This window comes from Teleopsis dalmanni, chromosome 1 (genome assembly GCF_002237135.1).
Source record: "Teleopsis dalmanni isolate 2A chromosome 1, ASM223713v2, whole genome shotgun sequence".
Lineage (NCBI taxonomy): Eukaryota > Metazoa > Arthropoda > Insecta > Diptera > Diopsidae > Teleopsis > Teleopsis dalmanni.
In genome coordinates this window covers 101,885,881-101,909,988 of record NC_051846.1, presented here as the reverse complement: position 1 = coordinate 101,909,988, position 24,108 = coordinate 101,885,881, and the positions used below count along the sequence as shown (strand labels likewise).

Here is a 24,108-nt window from a genome sequence, read left to right as displayed (position 1 = left end):
TTTATTATTATTAATATAAATAGACATATAAAGTTTAAATATGATATATAATTATTAGTATTAAAATTATTTGTTGATGCTGTTGCTGCTGTTGCTGCTACATTGTTGTTTACTATTTCTTCTGTTGATTGGGTTCCACCCATTTTTCTTCAACTCCTTAAGCTGTTGCCGTAAAATATTTTTATTTTCTCATTGAGATATCTGCAAGAGACACTTGAGGTTGCCAATTTCTTTGGATACCCTTCGTTTTTTGCCACCACGCACCTTCTTTTTTGTTTGTTCGATTGTTATTGACCGCTGTCTTCCACCTGGATGACGTTGCTTATATTGCTCAATTGATATCGGTCTTGGGCCTGCCTTTGGATTTTTTAACGCTTCTTCTAAAGTTTTCACCGCTGCCGCAAAATGTCTGTCAAAATCTTCTTGAGACATATTATTTAATAATTTCTGAAGATTGCTTCTATTAATTTATTCGCATAATCTATCAGATAATTATGTTTGTTTAAATGTTTGTTCAGAATATTTTTATTTTTGTAGCTTTTGCCACAGATAAAACAATTATAACTCTTCATTATTTCAAAGGTTCATCAATTGCATATTATTTGATTTAATGATTTCCAGATTCCTATGGTCCGTCAATTGCATATTATTTGATTTAATGATTTCCAGATTCCTATGGTCCGTCAATTTGCATATTATTTAATAGTGTTTGATTTAATGATTTCCAGATTCCTATGGTCCGTCAATTGCATATTATTTAATAGTGTTTGATTTAATGATTTCCAGATTCCTATGGTCCGTCAATTGCAGGATCGCCATGTAATGTTAACAGGATCGCCATGTAATGTTATTACCATGTAATGTTGTTCATCAATGATGGCAGGATTGCTAAGGGATTAAGAGCCCCAAAAGGTTTCGACCTAGCAAGGATAAGTATTAATCTGAGCTCTTCAGCCACCTTTAAGTATTTTCTAAGCTCTTTAGCCGCCTTAATGGTATTACCAGCAGATATGCCGCATATAACCAGAGATTCAAAATACAGTTTATTCTTGTTGCCTATGCAAAAGAATCTAAAAGAATCTTATTTATTTGTAAAATCTTACTCTATTTATACAAAATATTCTTATCTACTAAACTTATTATTTATTTCCTATATATTCTTGAGTAACCAATCAATGCATTGGTTACTCCCAATTTTTGATAAAGTATATGATTTTTACATGTAAGATATTCATAGTATCTATTATACTATTCTAACATATGTTATCTATTTCTTATGCATTTTTACTTGTATATATTATTATATATATTATTCATAAGGTTTAACATTTCTCTAAAGGAATTTGTGTTACTACCGTACAATGACATATGATAAAACGTTTGGCTCGCGCATCATGTTACGAGTGCACAATCATAACGGCGTGAGTCAAACAAAATTTAAAAGTGTAATATGATCAAAGTCAAAACAACAACGCGACAAATGTGCATTCAATAAATTATGTCACAATTGTTTTGTTACTTTATGCAATGACTTGCCATATTAAACAATGATGTAGGTCATGGGCACCACACGAGGACAAACAGGAATTCTTAGAACACATTGTGGAGTGCAAACTACACCACAATGTAAGGTTACAAGTTTCACCGATAGGTTTTCCAAATTCTTTGGAACTGTTGGTAGAAAAACTCAAGTCTACATATACACAGGACACAGTGCCAACGCTTCTACAGAAGATAGCTGAAACCAGGCAAGGCCACAACCAATCAATCACAGATTATAGTGATAGAATGGCCAAGCTATTAACAGACCTGAATACGGCGTTTTTACTAAAGAGGAATTACAACGTAACTTCTCCACAAGCGGAAGGAATGTTAGCCACAAATGAAGAGAATGCATTACTGGCATATAAAAAAGGCCTCAATGCAACGTACTCCCTGGCAGTACAAATGGCGCAACCAAAAACATTCCAGCAAGTGTGAGAAATCGCTGAAAGTTTAATTTTTCCTGAACAAAATCAACGAATGTTGTATTACCGAGGTAATAACCCCAATAATAACAATAGAATAAATAGAAATAATAATCGGTACTATAACAACAATTTCCATTTTAATAACAGAAATTCAAATAATAACAGTGGTCAAAGAAACCACAATAACAATATCAGTAATAACTCAAGTAACAGAAATCATTACAATAATAATAATAATAATAACAATAGTAACATTGGTCATAGAAACCAGCGTTACAACAACAGTAATAGGAACCGATTTAATAGCCAAAAAAATCAAAATCATCAAGATAGTAACAATATTCAGAGACAAGGTAATAACAACAATAGAAACGGTAACAGATACAACGGTTACAATGAAAGAAATATTCGTTTAATGGCAATGCAGGAAAACTACAACCCACCAGAGGGAAACCAGTAGAATTCACCTCTGGTAAAATAAGAAAAAACATCTACACATTTAATCCTAACATATCCAACCACATAAAAATTCGATGCAAAGATGCTGACACTGACATTAAATTATTAATCGACACAGGAGCAGATGTGTCAATAATTAAAAATAGATTTAACTTATCCTACGACTCAAGTAAAACATGTGTATTATTCGGTATCACCAACAATTGCAGAAATTCCTATGTGTTGTAAACCAATTGTTCTACGAGCAAGGTCAGAACATATATTACCTATAGACTTATATTTCGGTGAAGATACATTGTTAATTTCACAAGAAATTGACAAAGGTGTTTTCAACGCAAATACAATACTTCCAGCAAGAGGAAACTGTCACATTCGAATTGTAAACACGAATGAACACAGTGTTACCCTTAATATACTAAAATTTGAAACCCGTCCACTAAACAATTGCTATAAAATTAATAAAAACTCTTTTAATAAATAGGACGAACTGCGTTTACAAAACCTTTTAAACAAACTACAACTAGGAACTCAACATAACAAATGTGATGATGAATCACTAGTATCATTAGTAACTAAATACCAACACATATTTTTAATGGAAGGAGAACAAATATCCTGCAACAATTTCTACACAGAACATATTTCTACTGCAGAAGATGTCCCAACATACATAAAAAATTACAGATTACCTCAAAGTCACAATGATGTTATCAAATCGCAAGTTCAAAAATTACTTGACGGTGATATCATACAACCTCCAAAAGCCCCTACAATTCACCGATCTTACTTGTACCAAAGAAATCGTCGGACGACAAAAAGAAGTGGAGACTCGTAATTGATTATAGGAAACATAACAACAAAATAGTAAATGACAAATTCCCTCTCACACGTCTAGAAGACATACTTGATTTGCTTGGAAAAGCAAGATACTTCTCAACTTTGGAAATGACTTCTTCATTCCATCAAATTCCAATAGATGAAGCATCAAGGCATAAAACTGCATTTTCAACCATCAATGGTCATAACGAATTTAAAAGACTACCTTTTGGTCTTAAAATAAGTTCAAATAGTTTTCAACGCATGCTAACGCTAGCGTTAACAGGCCTTGAAAATTAAGCATTTTTGTATGTCGATGATATTATTGTTTTCGGCAACAGCCTAAAACACCACAATATCAATCTAGAAAAAGTCTTTAAAAGACTAAGCGATTACAATTTAAAATTAAATCCTGAAAATGCAACTTTCTAAAACACGAAGTTACATATTTAGGACATTTAATCACTGAACATGGCGTTAAAATAAACCCAGCCAAATACAAAGTCATTCAAAGTTATCCTTAACCTACAAATGTAGATGAAGTTAAGAAATATATTGCTTTCTGTAATTATTACAGACGTTTTATCAAAGATTTTGCGTCAATATCAATTGCGTCAATATGCTTTTGAAAAAGAATCAGAAATTTATATGGAATACTGAATGCGACATAGCATTCGAAAGTCTTAAATCAATTTTAATGAGTCCACCGATATTGAAATACCCAGATTTCAATAAACCGTTCATAATACATAAGAACGGATGCTTCTGACTATGCACTTGGTGCAGTTCTATCTCAAGGTAACATTGGTTCAGATTTGCCAATCTGTTATGCAAACAAAGCCTTACAAAAACACGACTTAAATTTTTTTTTTTTTTTTTTTTTTTAAATATCTATTTTATTTATTGAATCTCTTTTATAAGAAGATTTACAATAAGTATTCAAATCTTAAAAAAACTAAAGCAAACAAATGAACTGACAATTATAACTGCAGTTAATTGATAATAATTAAAGTTAAAGATATTTCATGAAAAGCAAAGAATAAAGAAATAAATAAAATAAAATAAAAAAAAAAATACAAAATAAACGAAAAAGAAAAAAAAAAAAAGTATATTAAATTGAAGTAAATTAAAGTTTAAATTAGGTTGATAATAAGTAAATATATAAAGATAGAAAAAGGAATCAGTGCGTTGGTACATCTTTTCTGCGTAATCTTGACGAAGGCCGCGTTAGCAATAGATTCCTTGCAAGGTGGTTCGGATGAATTTCAAGTTTTTGTTTGTATTTGCATTTGATTTTAGTGAGTTCATCTTTGATTAGTGGTATTTTCAGATCTTCATGAATTTTATCACTTCTTATATACCACGGAGCCCCAGGAATTATACGAAGGATTCTGGATTGAGTACGCTGAATTAACTCAATGTTGGAGGAACATGCATTACCCCATAGTTCAGCGCCATACTTCCAAATTGGCTTAAGTAAACTATTGTAGAGTAACACAATGTTGGAGGAACATGCATTACCCCATAGTTCAGCGCCATACTTCCAAATTGGCTTAAGTAAACTATTGTAGAGTAACACTTTGTGGTTTAGCCGTAACTTGGAATTTTTATGCAATAACCAGTGAATTTTTTGCGTCTTAAGTTTTATTTGCGTTCGCTTAGCTTCTAGATGTTTACGCCAAGTTAGTCTCCTATCCAAATGAACACCCAGATACGATACGGTGTTTGATTGCGGAATGGTGATGCCGTTGAAGGTTACTGGGGGACATGTGTCCTTACGTAGGGTAAATGTTACATGTGTGCATTTACTTTCATTTACACGAATGCGCCAGTTGGCTAACCATGTTTCAATGAGTTCGAGGTGTTCAATTAAGTCCCTAGATGCTATGAATCTATTTTGGTGAGAACTAAGGACAGCAGTGTCATCAGCAAACGTAGATGTCACAAGACGAGAGTTGCTTGGTATATCCGAAGTAAACAGGATATAAAGTATTGGACCTAGAACACTGCCTTGAGGAACTCCAGCCTTTATGTCTAGATTAGCTGTTGTATGGCTTCCAACTTTTATATGGAATTTCCTGTCCTGAAGATATGACTCTAGTATTTTGTGAGAGTAGTCAGGAGTGAGTTCCTTGATTTTATAAATAAGTCCAGCGTGCCAAACCTTGTCAAAAGCTTGTGCTATATCAAGAAATATAGCAGAGCAGAATTTTTTATCTTCAAATGCTTTCCTAATCTCATTTGTTATGCGATTCACTTGCTCGATGGTGCCATGTTTGGCACGAAAACCAAATTGGTGGTGAGGTATTATGTTATTTTGCTGTAGATATGTTGTTATCTTCCCGAGAAGCATTCGTTCAAAAAGTTTTGACAGCATTGTAAAAGACTTATTGGTCTATATGAAGACGGTAATGTTAAGTTTTTTCCTGGTTTTGGAATCATTATAATTTGTGAAATTTTCCAGCTTTGAGGAAAGTACCCAAGTCGAAGTATTGCGTTAAATATTTTTGTCAGTATTTTGAAAGCTATTTGAGGTAACTCTATTAGCATTTTTGCTGTAATTTGGTCATATCCTGGGGACTTGTTGACACATAATTGGGTTTTTGCAACCTGTTGAATCTGTTTGGTTTTGAGTTTAAGACGCCCATAACTGACTAGAGGAGATGGAATTGGTAGTTCAAAGTTATTGGTCGGAGGATTTGGTTGAAATACCTGACTTAAATGGTCTGCGAACACATTTGCTTTATCTACTTCATCCCTAGCCCATTTTCCGTCGGCTTGCCTGAGCGGTGGTGCACTCTCCTTAGGTGTTTTTAATTTCCTTACCGATCGCCATAGGGAATAATTCGTACTTTCTGTAGGTGTTAACTTTCGTACGTAGGTGTTTAAACTATTTTCCATCTCTATGAGCAATGCTTTTTTTAGGCGTTGTTTAGCTGCCAAAAACTTGAATTTACTTGTAGGTGATCTATGCTTTTGCCACATCCGTCTCAGATGTCTTTTTTCTCTGACGATATTTTCAATTGCATCTGAAGACTTTCTTGTAGATCTAGTAAAAGTTATCTTATCAGTAGGAGTAGCGTGCTTAGCAGCCAATTTTAATACTGTGTCAAATCCATTAAGAGCCGAATCGATTTCACTTACACACTGTAGAGATGGGTTTATATCTAAGTAACTACTAATATATTGACGATATCTTAGCCAATTGGTTTTCTTTGACGTCAGTTTTGATGCACTTTGATTGTTTATAGGTACCTTAAATAAGGTTATAAAAACTGGAGAGTGATCGGATGATAGTTCGAAGCTAGAGTGGGCAGATATTAGTTCGCGGTCAATATTTTTCACTACACAAAAGTCGATTAGATCTGGTATTTTTTTGGGGTCAGATGGCCAGTAAGTGGGTTGTCCTGATGATATGAAATCTAAATTGTTGCGGCGATTTGTAATGGTAGAGTAGAGTTGCTTTCCTTTTGGGTTTATTAGACGGGAGCCCCAGTATGTATGTTTAGCATTAAAGTCTCCCGCTGCTATAAATTTTTTACCGAGATTATAAAAGAAATCCACGAATTGAGCTTCTGTTACAAGAAATCTAGGAGGACAGTAGACAGCACTGAGCACGACTTCATCTTCAATGAATTTAATACATATTGACGTAGCTTGTATGTGGGCTGTGGAGTGCTGTTCTAGGACGTGATGCTTAATTCTTGAATTAATTAGAATTCCTGTTCCCCCGTGGGGCTTATCTTCAGGATGGTTTGTGAAGTAGAAATTGAATCCAGGTACAGAGAAGTTGTGTTTACTACATAGATGGGTTTCAGATATTAGAAAAACATCAATATTGTGGGACGACAGAAAATTTATGATTTCAAGTTTGTGCTGGCGGATGCCGTTGGCATTCCAGCGACACATTCTAAGACAGTTCATTTATTAGCTGAAAGAAACTGCATCATTTGGTTTTGAGTTTTTACTATATCTTGCACTAAGTTTTGCATTGAGGCCATAAAGTTCGTCATAAGCTGGGTAAGAGTTATTAGCATTGATTCTAAGTTTTGATTGGGGGTTACTGAATTTTCAGGAATTTGTTTAACTAAACCATTTTTTAAGACGGCTGAGTATGAATTAGCTGTTTCAACTTCTTTTGTGATTGTTTGGTTAATATTGACTGGATTTTGTGGAATTATGGATGGAGCATTTGGTACCTTTTCGGAGCGAGGGATAGCTTTATTCTTAATTTCGATATAAATTGGACAGCCACGGTAGTTTGCAGTATGATTACCACCACAGTTGTTACATTTTCTGGAATTTATGTTGTTTTTATCTGTACTGCATTGAGTTGAGTGGTGAGCACCACCGCAGGCCACACAAACTTTGCGCAGAGTACAATAACTTTTAGTATGCCCAAATTCCTGACAGTTTAGACATTGCACTGGAGTTTTGCGTTTATGAGGCTCCTCCACTGTTATCTTACGGTTTAGCAAGAAACGCAAGTGGTAAATTGGATGAATCTCGTTATTTTTTAATTTTTTAGTATCTGGTTCTAATTCAATTTTATATAAAGGTTGAGGAATTTTATCTTTGTTTTTTATGTTAAAAACTGATTTTACCTCAAAGCCAGCATTTTCAACAGCAATTTTTATTTCTTCAGTATCAGCATTCGGTTCGATGCCTTTAACAACTACTGCTATTCCCTTGCTACTTTTGAGCTGATAAGTATAAAAATTTTTGGAGTTTTCCTTTAAATAGTCGTTAATCTTACGGAACTGGTGTTCGGTTTCAGTTTGTATCTTCGTTTCTTCAATTGCACCTCTTTTAAGAGGAGTAACGTAGAAAGACTTAGAGTCAATTAATTTAGTAAGATTGTTGACAAGAGTACTTGAACACTTTTCGCGTAAGTAAATTGGAGGTGGACGGAAAGTTTTTATTTCTGATATATGGTCCTTTTCATAATTTTCAATAGCGAGCGCGGCAAAGCGATTACCATATAGAGAATTATCACTTAATTTTAATTGTTTTAAATTTGACTTAGACATTTTTTGTGGGCTCAATTTTCTTTTTATGTTAACGTAGCGGTCCATACCAGTCTGTATGACCGCACTTTTTTGGTTATTTGTGTTTGCTGTAAAAGTGGAGCTTTTGTGAGCGAGCTTTTTTGTGCTTATATGTGGTGGTGGTTCTGAGTTTTTAAGAGAATTATCTACGCTTATTATATTACACGACTTAAATAAACCAGTCATTGAAAAGGAACTACTTGCAATACATTGGGGAATAAACTATTTCAGACCATACGTGTATGGCAAACATTTTTACGTTGTTGCTGACGACAGAAATCCTTCTTCAAAAATGACAAAGATTCGTATTGATTTATCAGATTATGATTTTGAGATAATATACAAAAAAGTAAAAATTAACACTAATACTGATGCCCTGTCTAGAATTAAGATAGACAGCGATATTTTAAAGAATTTGATACCTACAACTGAAGACAAGATGTCCAGTCGAAAATTGAACAATCCCGATGAAGATGAAGAAACTATATGTCATGTAAAAGAAAAAGCTAAAATATTGTTACGAATTTCATCAGAGTAGCAATGAAATGTTTAAATAATATTTAAACATTATGTCGATTGATATTTTTAGTGTCTGAATTTGTTTTGAGGGAAGCTAAATTGGCTCCTAGTAAATACTAGTTCTTTTCAATACAATTAATAAAATAAGTAAAGTTTCTCCAATTTTCTAAAGTTCGTTTCATTTTTTTACAAAATCCTGAGATACAAATAAACGCGCAGGCGATTGCGTAACAATATGTATAACAACTAGAAGTAAAGCGCGCGCCGCAGCAGCCAATGATAGCTCTGCCAATAAGACTACCAATATGAATACACAAAAAAAGGCAAAACCAATTGAGCCTGATCAACTCTATTGTTAGGATTGCACTTCTATTAGTGATATTCGAGGTATGAGAACACTGCAGTTTAAAATTATAAATAAAAATAAAGATGAATTCATACGATACGATGACAAAAAAGTCACAGTGGAATTACGCGAAATACCTCCGAAGCCGATTTCGATAAGGTGAAGCTGATTTTCGAACTAGAAAAAATAAATATAACAACGCTAGCGCTAAGCGATGAAGATATAATAATTAAGTCCATGGGTAAAAATATATTTAAAGAAATGTTTAATAAGTTGCAACGTGAAAAGAAAAATGAAAGTCGACATACATTAAGACTGAAAAGTTTTCGGAAATTCTCATTTAAAATTCGCGCGCTGTATATTTTTCGATATTTTAAGTTTATGTAGTTTGGCAGCACTGTCCTTAATTACTATGCCAAAAATGAGCTCGATCTGTCAGACAGTTCGTTTACGGCAGCTGTTGAAACCAGTTCACCTCAGTAGTGCGTTGCGAAATGTCTTCGACGGTCGTACGACCGTCCTGGAAGGCTTTGTACCACTCATAAACTTGAGTTTTCGATAAAACTGATTCCCCATAAGCCTTTTGTAGCATTCGCAACGATTCTGCACACGAAATTTCGTTCGAAACACAAAATTTGATGCAAACTCTTTGTTCAATATTTTTTTCCATTGTTTTTTTCGCAACGCCCTACTGAGGTGAACTGGTTTCAACAGCTGCCGTAAACGAACTGTCTGACAGATCGCGCTCATTTTTGGCATAGTAATTAAGGACAGTGCTGCCAAACTACATAAACTTAAAATATCGGAAAATATACAGCGCGCGAATTTTAAATGAGAATTTCCGAAAACTTTTCGGTCTTAATGTAGATTAAAAATATTGTTATACAAGAACCCAGTAAACATAGCTGACATCATGACAAGATTCAGATTAATTGAGGAATATCATGACAATCCTCATAAGGACATTTTGGAGTTCGCAAAACTTTTACCAAATTTAAGCAAAAATACACATGGAAAAAGATGAAACAGATGGTTCATAAACATGTGAGCACTTGTGAAAAATGTCAAAGGAACAAACAAATCCGACAAAACCGTGAGGAATTTCAAATTACTTCAACCTTCGAAACAGTAGAAATCGATACTGTTTGACCATTACGACCAGATACATATTAACAATGCAGTGTGAATTAAGTCGATTCATAATTGCATATCCAATCATAAACAAAGAAGCCAAAACAATAGCTAAAACTCTAGTAGAACAATTCATACTGAAATTCGGTTCCTTTAAGACTTTAAAATCTGATAGAGGAACAGAATTCGTAAATGAATTGCTAGCTAAAGTTACAGAAATTTTAGGAATTAAACAAATTTTTTCAATTCCATACCACCATGAAACGGTAGGAACAATAGAAAGAAACCATAGGGTACTTAACGAATATTTGGTAAACTTTGCTAATGATGACGACTGGGATGAATGGTTACCATACTATACATTCGCCTATAATACTGCTCCACACGTTGAGACAGGTTATACCGCGCATAAATTAGTATTTGGTAAACTACCAGCATTACCAAATGAACAAATAAACAACAGTCAAGGAATATTTAATTTAGATAATTATGCCAATGAGTTAAAAGCAAGGTTAAAGTTATTCCTTGATAGAGCAAGAAAGTTAAGCATAGACGCAAAACTTAGATATTATAGATAGATGTTAGGATATTTCTAAAAAGAATAGTAATTCAATCATTTTAAAAGTAGGAGATGTGGTACTAATAAAAACAAACAGAACAAGAAAGAGTACAAGCCCTTATACAGGTCCCTACAAAGTCACAAGAATAGAAAACAGTAATGTTGATATCCAGGTTGAAATGAAACAAAAACGCTACATAAAAATAACACAAAGTTATTCAAAAGAAAGTGAAGTAAAACAAAACATATTTTTTTTTATTAAATTAAAATATACAATTTAAATTAACTTTAAAATTATTAGATATAAACAAAAAAAAGAAAAACAAATTTTATAATGTTAATGTATTAATTGTAAGGTAATTCACATGCTACGTATACTTACTATGTTACAATATATAAAATACATCCATATAAATAAATCATAGGCTTTAATATTTTAAAAAATTTTTCTGTTTAACTATTGTTCAATATCCAAAATAAAAAATTTTTCTTAAAGGGTGAGGGTGTAGTGGCATATTAACCATGACCACACACAATACGTTGTGTGCGATATTTAATGTGTCACACTAACCCGAAACACTCAAATATCAAGCATGACCGAAAAACCCAAATTGTCAGTAATGAAATAATTTATGAGTCAGGAATTTGACTCGTCTGTTTTGTCATTTCTTTATGACAAAATATTTGTATGCATATTTAATTATTCCAATATGCATTTGACAATTTGGATAGCGGCATGCTCAACACATGAATTTGTGTTAAGTGTTTCACAGATCATATTGCAAGCGATAATGCATACAATATGATTTGCCCTCAATACAGTTGGTTACCAGATGTGTGCCACTGTGAAATAAAAGACCATTATAACTAATAAATGTATATAAGTTATTTTTATAAAACATTATATACGTCTAATTTGGGTTAACTAATTAGACGGAAGTAAATTCAAGTATCAACCAATAGAATCATTACATAAGATTCTATTGGAAATTAGTTGTAAGAGACAATGTTAGTTTTAAGAAGTAAAATGAAAATAAAGATCAGTCTTGATATGACGAGCGAAAAGTAAAGTCGTTTTAATTAGTGTATATAAAAATCTAACAACTATACAACAAAAATATCATATCATCACACATACCTTCGGCGGCCTATAAAACTTGTATGAAAAATTGGATCAAGTGTTGGTATGCATGTATTGCCGCAGGAGGAGAATACTTTGAAGGCGATAATAAAGAAAATTATTAAAAATTAAAATTTTGCATTTTTTTTAACTTCTCGTTCTTTTTTGATCAAATGGTATGTGTTTAATTTAGAAAACAAGAGTTTATTATAAAAATAATAGTTTAATAAAATAATATAACTTATGAACAATTATATATAAAAAAGAAAAGAATTTAATTTGGTTCTTAACCGTGAACTCTTGTTGACCACGCTAATGATGCCAGTTTAGGTTCTTTGCAATTCACGCCTTTTGTCTTGTACTTCTTGATTACTGTTAGTGGGAAAACGCTTGGGAAAAGAGATTAGCAAAAATATATACATTCTTCTATTTACTGAACATTTATATAACAGTGTTTTAATACATTGACTTAAAACCGCCTTTATACTTGTATATATATTTTTTTTTTATACGAGGGCTGCTATATATATATATCTGGCATAATAATGAAAATGCGAGTATTTATCATCAAGAAGTGTTTAATTGATTTTAAAAGTATTCTCTAACCTAATTTATATACTTTTGCATGCGCTCAATCCAATTGTCGAAGCACTTTTTCCACTTCGATTGAGACACCTCCAAAACATGGTTTTTAAACGCTTCAACAGCATCGTCTGGTGACGAAAATCGTTGACCACGCATTTTTTTTCTTGATGTGTGGGAATAAAAAGAAGTCATTGGGTGCCATGTCAGGGCTATACGGCGCATGACCCATCAATTCGACGTTTTTGTCGGTCAAAAAGGCACTGGGTTGAGCCGATGAGTGAGAGCTCTCGTTGTCATGGTGAACAATGATTCGTCTTTTCTTGTTCGTTTTACGAATTTCTCCGATAACTCCAGGCAAACAAATTGTGGTGCATCAGTCAAAAGTGACCGTCCTTCGTTGCTCAAGCGGAACAGTCGCCTCATGACCAGTTTTGCCGAAAAAACAAGCGATCATTTGCTTCGAAGTGCTTTTTCCACGAATAACTTTCGTTGGATTTGGTTCGTCTTTGAAGATCCACACGGTCGATTGTTGTTTTGTTTCGGGCTCGTACGCATAGATTCATGATTCGTCACCTGTGACGATCTTATAAACGTCTTTTGAAGCACCGCGAACGATTTTTTCAACATTTCTTTGCTTTTTTTTGTCAAATTGCGATTGTCAAATTGTGCGGGATCCAACAAGAACAAACCTTTTTTACGGCCAGGTGTTCATGCAATATCTAATGTATGCTGGTGGGAGAAATGCCCAAAGTTGGCACTATCTCACGGTATGTCACATGACAATTTTGCATTATCTGTTCACGCACGGCATTAATATTCTTTGGCACAACGGTCGTTTTTGGATGACCTTCATGGAATTCGGCGATTAGCGAGCGTCGGCCACGATTGAATTGATTAAACAGTGCTATAGGATGGAAAGTTGTGTAAAATGATCACACGAAAATGTTCACGTGTTAATTCCATTTATTGGGCAAGATGAATTTTTCAAGTCACTGTGAATAAAACAATCCACAGTTAAATGACAACACGCTCTGAGTGATGCTAAAAAATGTCAACCTTTCCAATGGAAATGTCAGATTGCACCTGGCAGCACTTAGTGTTGCCTAGGCTTAAAACTGCCGCTGTATAAGAGAATATTTAATATTTATTTATTTATCGTTTGACATCTAATGCCACCGAGTGACCACCGATCTTTTTTTAATTTTTATAAGAATGCACCGTCTTTTATACTGATCAGACGAATTTTTTGTGTAGCGCACATACAAACGTTTTCTTACTGTTTGGTTTGTTTACTTTTCTATTTGTTACGTTTCTTGCTTTCGTATTATTGTTCAAATTTCGCAAATTTTGTGATCTCTTTGCGACGAATCCTTTTGACGTTTTTTAACGTTTGTAAATGTTTGTTAACATTTACTTTTCTACATGAGCTCTTTTTTTTTTTAATGAATAAAATTTATTCAAATAAATAAAATTAGTTAGAGAAATAAAAGTTTTAATATTAATTTAATAAAATTATTTAAATAGACGAAATTTACTTTTTGTTTAAATAACTCTAAATGACGTGCGTGAAGTGGTACTGCTAAGGTATTTATTATTTTTTTTAATTTTGCTAAGTTTATGTAGACTGGAAATTGTTATAAATTTCAAACTTTGAAAAACTATGATCTGAAAAGGATTTCTTGTCAGATACCTATCAATTACTAACTACAGTATCTAAATTTTCAGATAGAAATGTTACATCTTTCACTTCTTCCCATCCAGCAAACCCCTGTGAACTAGGAAAATTAAAAGTAAAAGTTTTACCTCTATTTAAAATTAAGAGATTGGAATTATTAATGAAATCAAAAAGGTACTCACCCTTGTCATTGGTTTTTGAATTGTTCCAAAGCTTATGTCTCGCATTGGCGGGGAATTATCTTTTGCTGAACTTCTGTGTAGTAGCGCAACTACCTCTTCCGTAACAGCATCTCTATCACGCGCCATGTAGGCAGAAACCACAATTAAATTTGGTCCACCTCCTTTATATTTGGCTCGATCCTTACGGCTGTTAGATTGTTGTCACTATACTGTGAACATAAAAAAGGCATAAACACATTTTTTAACTGGCTTCCTCGTTTCTAATATAACTCACTTAAAATCATCAGAAGTCAAAGCTCACAAAATAGGTTTGCTATACTCACTGACAAGGAAGAAAAGGAACCCATTGGAAACAAAATTAAGCAGTACAAACGGCCACCACTTTTCCTAAGAGAAAAAAGCTCAAATGAATTAGTTAAGGCTTTAACTACCATATTAGGAAAAGACAGCTTTTACGTTGCTCCTTCAAGGAAAGGGAATATTATTGAGACTAAAATACAGGTATCTACTGAAGATCAATACAGAAAACTAGTATCTATCTTGGAAAAAGAAAATAAACAATTCTATTCTTATCAGCTAAAAAGCAATAAAGGTCTGTCAGTGGTCATCAAAGGTATTGAGCCAGGTCTAGATATAGGAGAAATTCAAACAGCTCTAGAGGAAAAAAATGTTGAGGTCAAAAATATTTATAATATCATAAATAGAGAACGTATCCCACAACCCCTTTATAAAGTTGAGTTGAATTATGATGTAAGCAAGCTTAAAAAACGTGAAGTTCATCCGATATATTCTCTACAATATCTACTTCACAGGAAAATTACCATCGAGCAGCCGCATAAGAGAAGAGAACCAGTACAATGCCTAAATTGTAACGAGTATGATCACACCAAGACCTATTGCAAACTCAACAGTGTATGTGTTATTTGTTCAGAATTGCACTCTACGGAAAGTTGTCCAAAAAGCAAACAAGATGAAGCAGCCAAGATTTGCTCGAACTGCAAAGGCAATCACACAGCCAACTATCGCGGCTGCCCTGTTTTTCTTGCTCTAAAGAATAAAATGGCCGTAGCCAAACAGAAACAAATCCCTAATATTAACCTCTCACCTGAGCAATTTCCTCATTTAAATAATAATATCTACACGGCCCCAAATGAGTTTTCTCAAACATCGTATGCTTATACTCTGAGGGAATCTCCAGATCAGATAAATAAAAACATTGACACACAATCAGCGCCAATGCAGCCCACGTTTACTTCTTTCATACAAAGGATGGATAAGTTTATGGAATGGTTGCAAAGTATGATGCAGTCCATGACGCAAATTATGGTCCAGAATCAAGCGCTTATCTCCAGACTATTGAAAGCAGAATGAATGCATTCAAAATCTGCCACTGGAACGCTAACGGCTTAAGCCACAATATTCTAGAAGTCAGTCGTCATCTATATCTAAACAATATTAATCATGGAGGATAAAACTTTAATTAATATTTTTTGTAAACAACAACGTGGTATTAATATAGTTCATTTCAATGCGAGAAGTCTTTCTGGCTTAAAATTAGATCATGTAAGAGCTGTTTTTGAAGACAGCAAAGTAGACGTTATATGCATTTCTGAGACTTGGTTTGACTTCCATCTTGATAGCTCATACCTATGAGCTTGTTGTTATTTGATCAGATTTCGTTTGTTTCCGATCATGATTTATTATTTACTACCTTAGATTATTGTGTAACGCGAAATGTCAATCCCTCTCAATTTTCATTCTGGGATTTTAAATCAGTTGATACTCAGTTATTATGTCGTGATCTTAGCACTGTTGACTGGAGTAATTGCTGGTTTGGTGCTTCAGTTGATGACAAATTGACAGTCTTAAACAATATAATTATTAATTATTTGCATCAGTATATTCCATATCGTACTATACATGTTAAAAGTTCTTCATGTCCATGGTTCAGTACTGACATCAAACGTATGATAAACAAGAGAAATAGGAAGTATGCAGTGTGGAAAAGATATCCGAATGTTTTTAACTGGATGCGGTTTAAAGCAGCTCGAAATTTGGCTCGAATGGCTATTTATCTTGCTAAATCTAGGTTCTTCAAATCTAAACTAGATGCCTCATTACCTACAAAATCACTTTGGAGCAACATTAAAGCTCTAGGGGTGGTTAATAGCTGAAGAAATGTATGCAGCATTGATCCTAACATTTTAAATGATTTCTTTGTTCCTATAGGAGATAGATTGAACGTTGCTCCGGTCTTTCCTGAACTTGAGAGTGTTCCCTCCGAACGCATTTTTGACTTTGTATGTGTGAGTGAAGAAACTGTCTTTAACAATGTCATGAAAATTAAATCAAATGCTATTGGAATAGATGAAATTCCACATAAATTTATTAAACTTATACTGCCGTTTATTATTATTCCTTTGACGCACATTATTAACCACTGCTTCACTACATCATGTTTTCCTATTGTTTGGAAAAAAGCCAAGATTATTCCTATTGAAAAAAAGGCTAATGCATCCTCATGTTCCGATTATCGTCCAATCAGTATTCTCCCTTCACTCTCTAAAGTGTGTGAGAACATTATGGCTGATCAAATACGTACTCATCTTAACTGCTTTAAACTTCTCTCTCCTCTCCAGTCTGGGTTTAAAAAAGGTCATAGTTGCACGACGGCAATGCTTAGTCTTCGAAGATATTCGATGTAGCTATGATCAAAACTTAGTAACATTTTTATGTCTCCTTGACTTTACCAAAGCTTTTGACTGTGTTGACCATTCTCTATTATGTAAAAAGCTTTTTCATTCCTTTTATTTTTCTAAGTCGGCCTCAGAATTTATTTATAGCTACTTAACTGGAAGGGAACAGACTGTACTCGTAGAGAATGCTTTTTCTAATTTCAAACCTTTATTTACTGGGGTACCTCAAGGCTCTGTATTAGGACCTCTTTTATTTTCAATTTATATTGATGATATTTTTTCAATATGTAAGTATGCTAAATTGCATGCGTATGCAGATGATATTCTAATGTATCTATCTTGTCGGATTTCTGATATTAATGACCTCGTTCAAATGACTAATGTAGATTTATCATATATTGAGGTTTGGGCTACGCAAAATAATATGTTCCTTAATACAAACAAGTCTTCAATTCTACCAATTGATAGGCTAAATATTAATGTTGATTTCTTGCCATCTGTAACACTTGGCAACACAATTATTATATATACTAATTCGGTAAAATGTCTGGGTTTCCATTTGAACACTAATGCTGGCGAACATGTTAACCAAGTTATTAGAAAATCTTTTGCATATTTAAGAGGTCTGAACCTTTCTGTGAAGTATACACCTATTGACATGCGTGTTTTGTTGGTAAAACAACTAATTGTTCCTATTGTTATGTACTCCCCTTTAGTGTACTCAACACTTGATGTTGAGTCCCTCAATAAGTTACGATACCTAGTAAACTGCTGCACGCGATATGCTTTTGGCCTTAGACGCTTCGATCACTTGGATATTTATAGAAATGTGATTCTAGGGTGTGATATTGAACAATATATGCAGTTTCGAGTATGCTTATTTTTGTTCAGACTTTTATCCACTACTACGCCGAAGTACCTTTTTGATTGCTTGCAGCTAACTAGATCTAACAGATCTCGTCTTTTCATCATTCCCAGATTTAGTTTTGCCTCCACTACTAAGTTTTTCTTTATTTAGTCTGTTAGAATATGAAATGCTCTTTCAAGCACAACCAGAAATGCAGTTAACCCGAGTGTTTTTAAGAAACTGTTAAAAAATTAACTGGGTTAACGTCACGTTTATTTGTCTTTATTAATTTCTTTCCTTTTTTTTATTCATTGATTTGGTTGTTTTTTGCTGCTATATAATTAAGTTTATTGTAATTTGTTTGTTATTAACTTAAATTCTGTTATTTAAATATTTCATGCTGTTTTCTTTTTGTTTCGCTGTTAATCAGTAAATATAAGTTTAATACTTTTTACGTATGTTATTACTATATTCTCTGAAAACTTTAATTACTTCTTTTATTTTATTTTATTTTATTGTTTTTTTTATTTTTATTTTAATTCTTTAAATTAGCTTTAAGGTACTGCAATAAAAAGGGTTGTCCCTTAATGCATTTAAATAAATAAGTAAAAAAAAATATACATGTTTTTATAGTTTTTCATTATTAGCCCTATGACGTCCATTCCTCTGACCCATGGCTCTTGCACGATGCTGACGTCGACGTCCTCCTCAACTAGAAAGATGGAGAGATTATCCGAGGCGGTTTTCGAATGCTGAAGTTTGATTTGTGCTACTTTCAGTATTCGAGCAGGATTACGAGGTCTCTAAAGCTTAATGTCGTCAAGCAATTTGTTAGCATCCTCTAACTCCTTGCCTTCATAATCGTTACCTGTTTGGCGAAAAATCTCGATTTTCGTATATCTTGCGCCAAACCTTAGTTTACAGTCCAGTTCTTCTAGTGGCTTCCTCGTTTATCACCAGAAGAAGCGTCATATTGTTTTTTTGGATGCCATCGTCCTTGATGACTACCCAGTCATTCATTGGCAAGTTTTGGTTTTGTCGCTGTAAAATTTGGAGTACTTTCCCGTGCTCTATTTTCATGATTGGCAACCAAATGTGCGTCCTTATTCTTCTTGTAATTTTATTGGCTGGGATAAACTTAACTCTTAAACCTTCCCATGCATCACTTACCTTAGCAATGCAGTTGCCAAGAAATTCCTCGGATAACTGGTCATCGCATATGAAGACCATGCAGCCAAAGCCAAGTGTGGGGACGTCTAGATTTGTCAAAAGGTGTTCCATCACCATTTCAGCTAACCCATTGCCGGTAATTTCGTCAATGAGCGCCACTTGTAGCTCATCCCTTGCTATGTCACTATACACCCTTTTGCGCTGTTGACGATTTACCAATGGGTGTTGTTTTTAAAACTTTGCTTCTAGAAGTATGGGGTTCTGCTGGCAATAATTTCATTATCTACCTAAGTATTTAATCAATATGCTGAGTTTTTGGCTAAAATTTATTTTTGGTATTATAGGTCTCATAAGAGAGTTTTCTGCGCTGTAGTGGTCTGTCAATATTGTGAGATCTACATCGGTGTGTGCATGCTGTTTACTTACAGACCGACAGTTGTTGTAGCCCGCCGGGATCTGAAACATGTAACATGTAAATAACATAATCATGTAAATCCGCCCCCGTCTAAATGCAAGAATTGTAAACTGCTTCTATGAATTTGGAGAAACGGTTAAATGGCACGATCAACTTATCACCATTTAAATTGTTGGTACTTGTTTACTCCATATTTATAGAAACAGTAGTGTGGCGCAATTTTCCTGTAAAAAAAATGTATTTTTAGTAATATTTTCAAATAACAAACTTCTTATTTCAACAATCAAGTTGAGAGGTTGTAATATTTTATAAACAACATTACTTGTAAGGATTACAAGACGAATACATGAATGAATGGGTGGGTGGGGTGGTGTGGGGTTAGAGTTGTGGGGGTTATAATTAAAATCAACCAGGGTTCAACCATAGAACCCTAGCTATCTCAAGGGGATAAGTCCAAAGGTTGATTGAACTAAAATCAGTGTGTGTAATGGGACAACAGAACAGATGTGCGACGTCATGAGGGGGAGGGGGGTGGAGCTACACACATTAGGAATGGACGTGTGCATGCGTGACAAGTAACTGTTAAGCACAAGGCTATATACTGACCTCAATTGAGCTAGGACAGTTCTTGCTACACGATGGAGACGACGGTCATCGTGGGAGATATTAAGCGGAGGCCTATTAAGGACCCTGTTGGGAGTCATACTAGGTTTCAAAGAAGATATTGTATCTGTATGGAGTGCTATTAGTTCACGTTTGTATTCGACCTCACTGATTTTAGCTCTATTGGCCAATTCGGTGAGGGATCGGCGGATGCATCGTTGAGGAAGGGCTCTACTGGTGTGACATGCAAGGAGAAATTGATTGGTCAGCAATTGTTTGTGTTCTTTTGAAAGAAATATTTTCGATTCCGCATGAAGGTGGTCAACACGCGACATACGCTCGCAGCCGGTTGATATCCGCAAAGCTGTGTTTTGACATGTTTGAATGTTATTTCATTGCGTCTCGCAGAGTTGCGGGGTCCATATTGGAAATGCATATGTAGTAATAGGACGACCCAGAACACCGGCGATATCTTTTAACAATTTTTTGCGGGATTTCAATCGGCTGCACAAGGTTAAAGCATGTGCGGAAAAGGTTAACATTTTGTCGACAACAACATCCAAGATTTTGGGTTTGGTGGTAGTGGTAAGATTAAAGCATGTGCGGAAAAGGTCAACATTCTGTCGAGAATGACATCAAGGATTTTGGGTTTAGTCGTAATGGGGATCATGCATTCACCGATATTAATGGAAGGAGTCATGGATACCTCTTTAGTACAGGAAATAAAGAGGGTGGCGGAGAATTTGTTTGGTGATAGGTGAAGATTTCTCTCAACCAAGAATGATGCTGCATCAGAGAAGTAACCATTTCATTTATTACACATTTTAGAAGAGTTCTTTGGTTGAGTCCATTTGAGATGTGATCTCAGAAAGGGCGGAGGTGGTGCTATGACGTTTCCTAAATCCATGCTGATGGGGAGCTAGGTAAATACATGAAGGAATCTGTTAAGACTAAAGACTCCAGAACCTTTCCTACTGGAGATAGTGAAATCGGTGTATATGATTCACCTAGGACAGCCGGTTTACCCGGTTTCAGCAGAGAGATAATCCTACCACTCTTTCATATGTTTGGGATGATGTGGGAACTGATGGAGATGTTCAAAATATGGGTCAGAACTGAAACGCCAATAACCTCGAGGTGCTTGAGCTTGAGCATTGAAATGCCATCAGGCCCAAGACCTTTCAAGGCTTTGACTTGTCTGATCACGTCATCCGGAGAAAACAGCATAGTGTCGCCGGAATGTGGCTCCTGAAAAGCGCATATCTGTCTGCGAATAGCAGGGGAGTTAGGAGCATTCGGCACGAAACGATGACAAAATTGTTGGGTGCAATGCGTGGGATCGGGGAAAGTGATCCCATTAAAAGTTATCGTGTTGTTGTTGAGGCAGAAAAGATTAGATAATGCTTTAATGGTAGCCCACAATTTACCATTTTGAGAGTCGCAATTATCTAAGTATTCCATCCACTTATTTAGGCCATGTTTTTTTTATCATTTTACGTATGTTACTGTTCAGGGTAGCTATGCTTGGCTTTGCTGGGTCAAGAAGTACGAAGATTATCACGTTCTTCGGCAAGGAACACAGCGTCACTAGAAAAATTCAGCCTTATTACTTTGATCCTACTTACAGGAACAGCTGTGGCAGCGGATTTGATAATAATGCTGCGAAATTGTTTCGCTGCCTTATTTATATCAAAAGGCAGGGAAATATTACCGAAGTCGCGTTCGGAGACGTCGATAGTTCGATGGTTGCTATTGCTTCTGTTCTGTAACTCACTTATCATATTTGACCCAGGTACCAAGCCAAATGCGCGGGAGTTATGATTTGATCCCGACACAGTAGGGTTATCCGAAGTCACCGGGTTATTTGTTTGGTTTGTGCTCTCAATTTTGGTTCTTCCATTTTATACCTTCAGGTTTTCTTTCTGGACCGCATCTAGCAGGAAAAACAAATGCCCACCTCCATTATTATTATTGAAAACTAATAAAGGTTATACTTTAATCGTTTAGACTACGTAGCACATAAACTACTAGTTTTGTAAAGTCGTATTCTGAACAGACTAGCACTTTAGCTGTTGCTTTTGAAAATTGTAACTTGGCAGACTAGCACTTGAACTGTTGCCGTACAAAGTAAAAAGTGACATTCTAGTTTCAATCTCATTTTTTATTGTTCATATTGCTGTTTATGTACAAAATTACAATAAGCGTACAATGAGTAAAATTGATACATAACCAAAATATAGTATTTACAATTTAGTATTAAATTGACAAATCAACTTAATCCAGAATATGCATTAATTTAGAAATTACAGAATTTACCAAATATACATTAATTTATAATTTAAAAAATTGACAAAATATTTAATACGGCCAAACGTTGCGCCTTTGGTGATCAATGACCAACAAAGCGTTGGCTTTATTATTATAATTATTATTATTATTATTATTATTATTATTATTATTATTATTATTATTATTATTATTATTATTATTATTATTATTATTATTATTATTACAATTACAGCATTTACTTGTCATGATCAGGGAGCTTCTAGTGTAATTTTTGCTCCACAGCATCAGCAACTAATTTCTTGCGGCAAAAAGGGGGATATATGCATTTTTGATATTAGACAACGAAGTTTAAAGCATCGTTTTCAGGTACTATATAATGAATTTCTTAAAAATATTAATTTCTGAACAAATAAATTTTTAGGCTCATGATTCTGCCATCAAATGCATTGCCTTAGATCCACATGAAGAATTTTTTGCAACTGGATCAATAGAAGGAGACGTAAAAGTAATTTAAATTTATATTTTTTCTTCTCATATTTTTTAATTATTTGATTAGATTTGGAGCCTTAATCAGTATGCATTGCTAAACAGTTTCGCTGCAGAACACGCTAAAAATAGTTTTTTTAAACATATGAGCCAAGGCGTAAGTCAGATTTATATTGATACCTTTGGCCGATTATACTCGTGTGGATCAGATGGATGCATGAAAGTTAGACAACTTGTTGAAAAAGATACTGTTGTTCAATCAATTTATTAATTAGTTCAATTTAAACTGTTGAATATATGTAATCGTTAATAAAAAAATCATCATTATTGTGACACAAATAACAGTTTTATTATGTAATGTAATTAAATATGATCTTAATAATGTGTAAGTACTATTCTCTGATAGACCTTAAGTTCTATTAAATTGGTTTAAAAATATTAATCCTTCTGTTAGTTCTTGAATGGAAGGAATATATTGTTTATTAATTTTTCGACAATTATGCTTTTTGCTTGTTAAGAGTGGTGGTATACAATTAATTTCGGTTATATTTTTAATTTGTTCTGCTTTACAAATACACAATTGATTAAATTGATTACAATGTTTTTTCATCATATAAATTTCATTGTTGCACTTTTTACAATAGTTTTGTTATTTTTTGTAGGTTTAATTAAATATTTTTTTACAAATTTTTTGCTCTATCGCTGGTAGCCTCATTATATATAATATAGTGGATTCATTTGTAGCTATTTTGATATCTGCAAACCACAAAGCTTTTTCTAAATTTTTATATGGGAGTTTTTCAGAATCTAGGAATCTTTTAACCACAAACATCTTTTTTTCGGAAAATATAAATGAATTTGTAAGTCCTATATTTTCCCATTTAACGGTGTTATAAATAAAGAGAACAAAAGAATAAATAAGTTGATTCTGGCAATACTCTTGCATTCTCATGCAAATTGTGCATTCCATTTTCTTGTATCTCTTTACTTTAGGCTTAATAAATGATTCAATTTAACAGGTTATGGGCCTATTGACACGCGGATAAAAGAAGAAATGTTAAATATTTCAAGTATTTATATTGAACGACTAAGGGGTCGTAAAAACTTTGATGTCTGGAAAAGACAAATGAAATCGTGTCTAATTATTAAAGGATACTGGAAAGTTGTGGAAAGTGGTATAACATCGGAAAAA

The 24,108-nt window shown here is 34.0% G+C and overlaps 1 protein-coding gene across 1 annotated transcript in view; it reads left to right on the top strand.

Moving 5' to 3' along the window:
- LOC119666173 (dmX-like protein 2) overlaps positions 1–23,260 on the top strand; it is a 229,798-nt gene extending 206,538 nt beyond the window's left edge. Inside the window, exons 17-19 of the mRNA XM_038075458.1 lie at positions 22,663–22,796; positions 22,852–22,935; positions 22,987–23,260. Coding sequence (XP_037931386.1) covers positions 22,663–22,796; positions 22,852–22,935; positions 22,987–23,187 — 419 coding nt within the window. The 3' untranslated portion in view covers positions 23,188–23,260. The remainder of the gene's footprint in view (positions 1–22,662; positions 22,797–22,851; positions 22,936–22,986) is intronic.
- Positions 23,261–24,108: the final 848 nt, after the last annotated feature.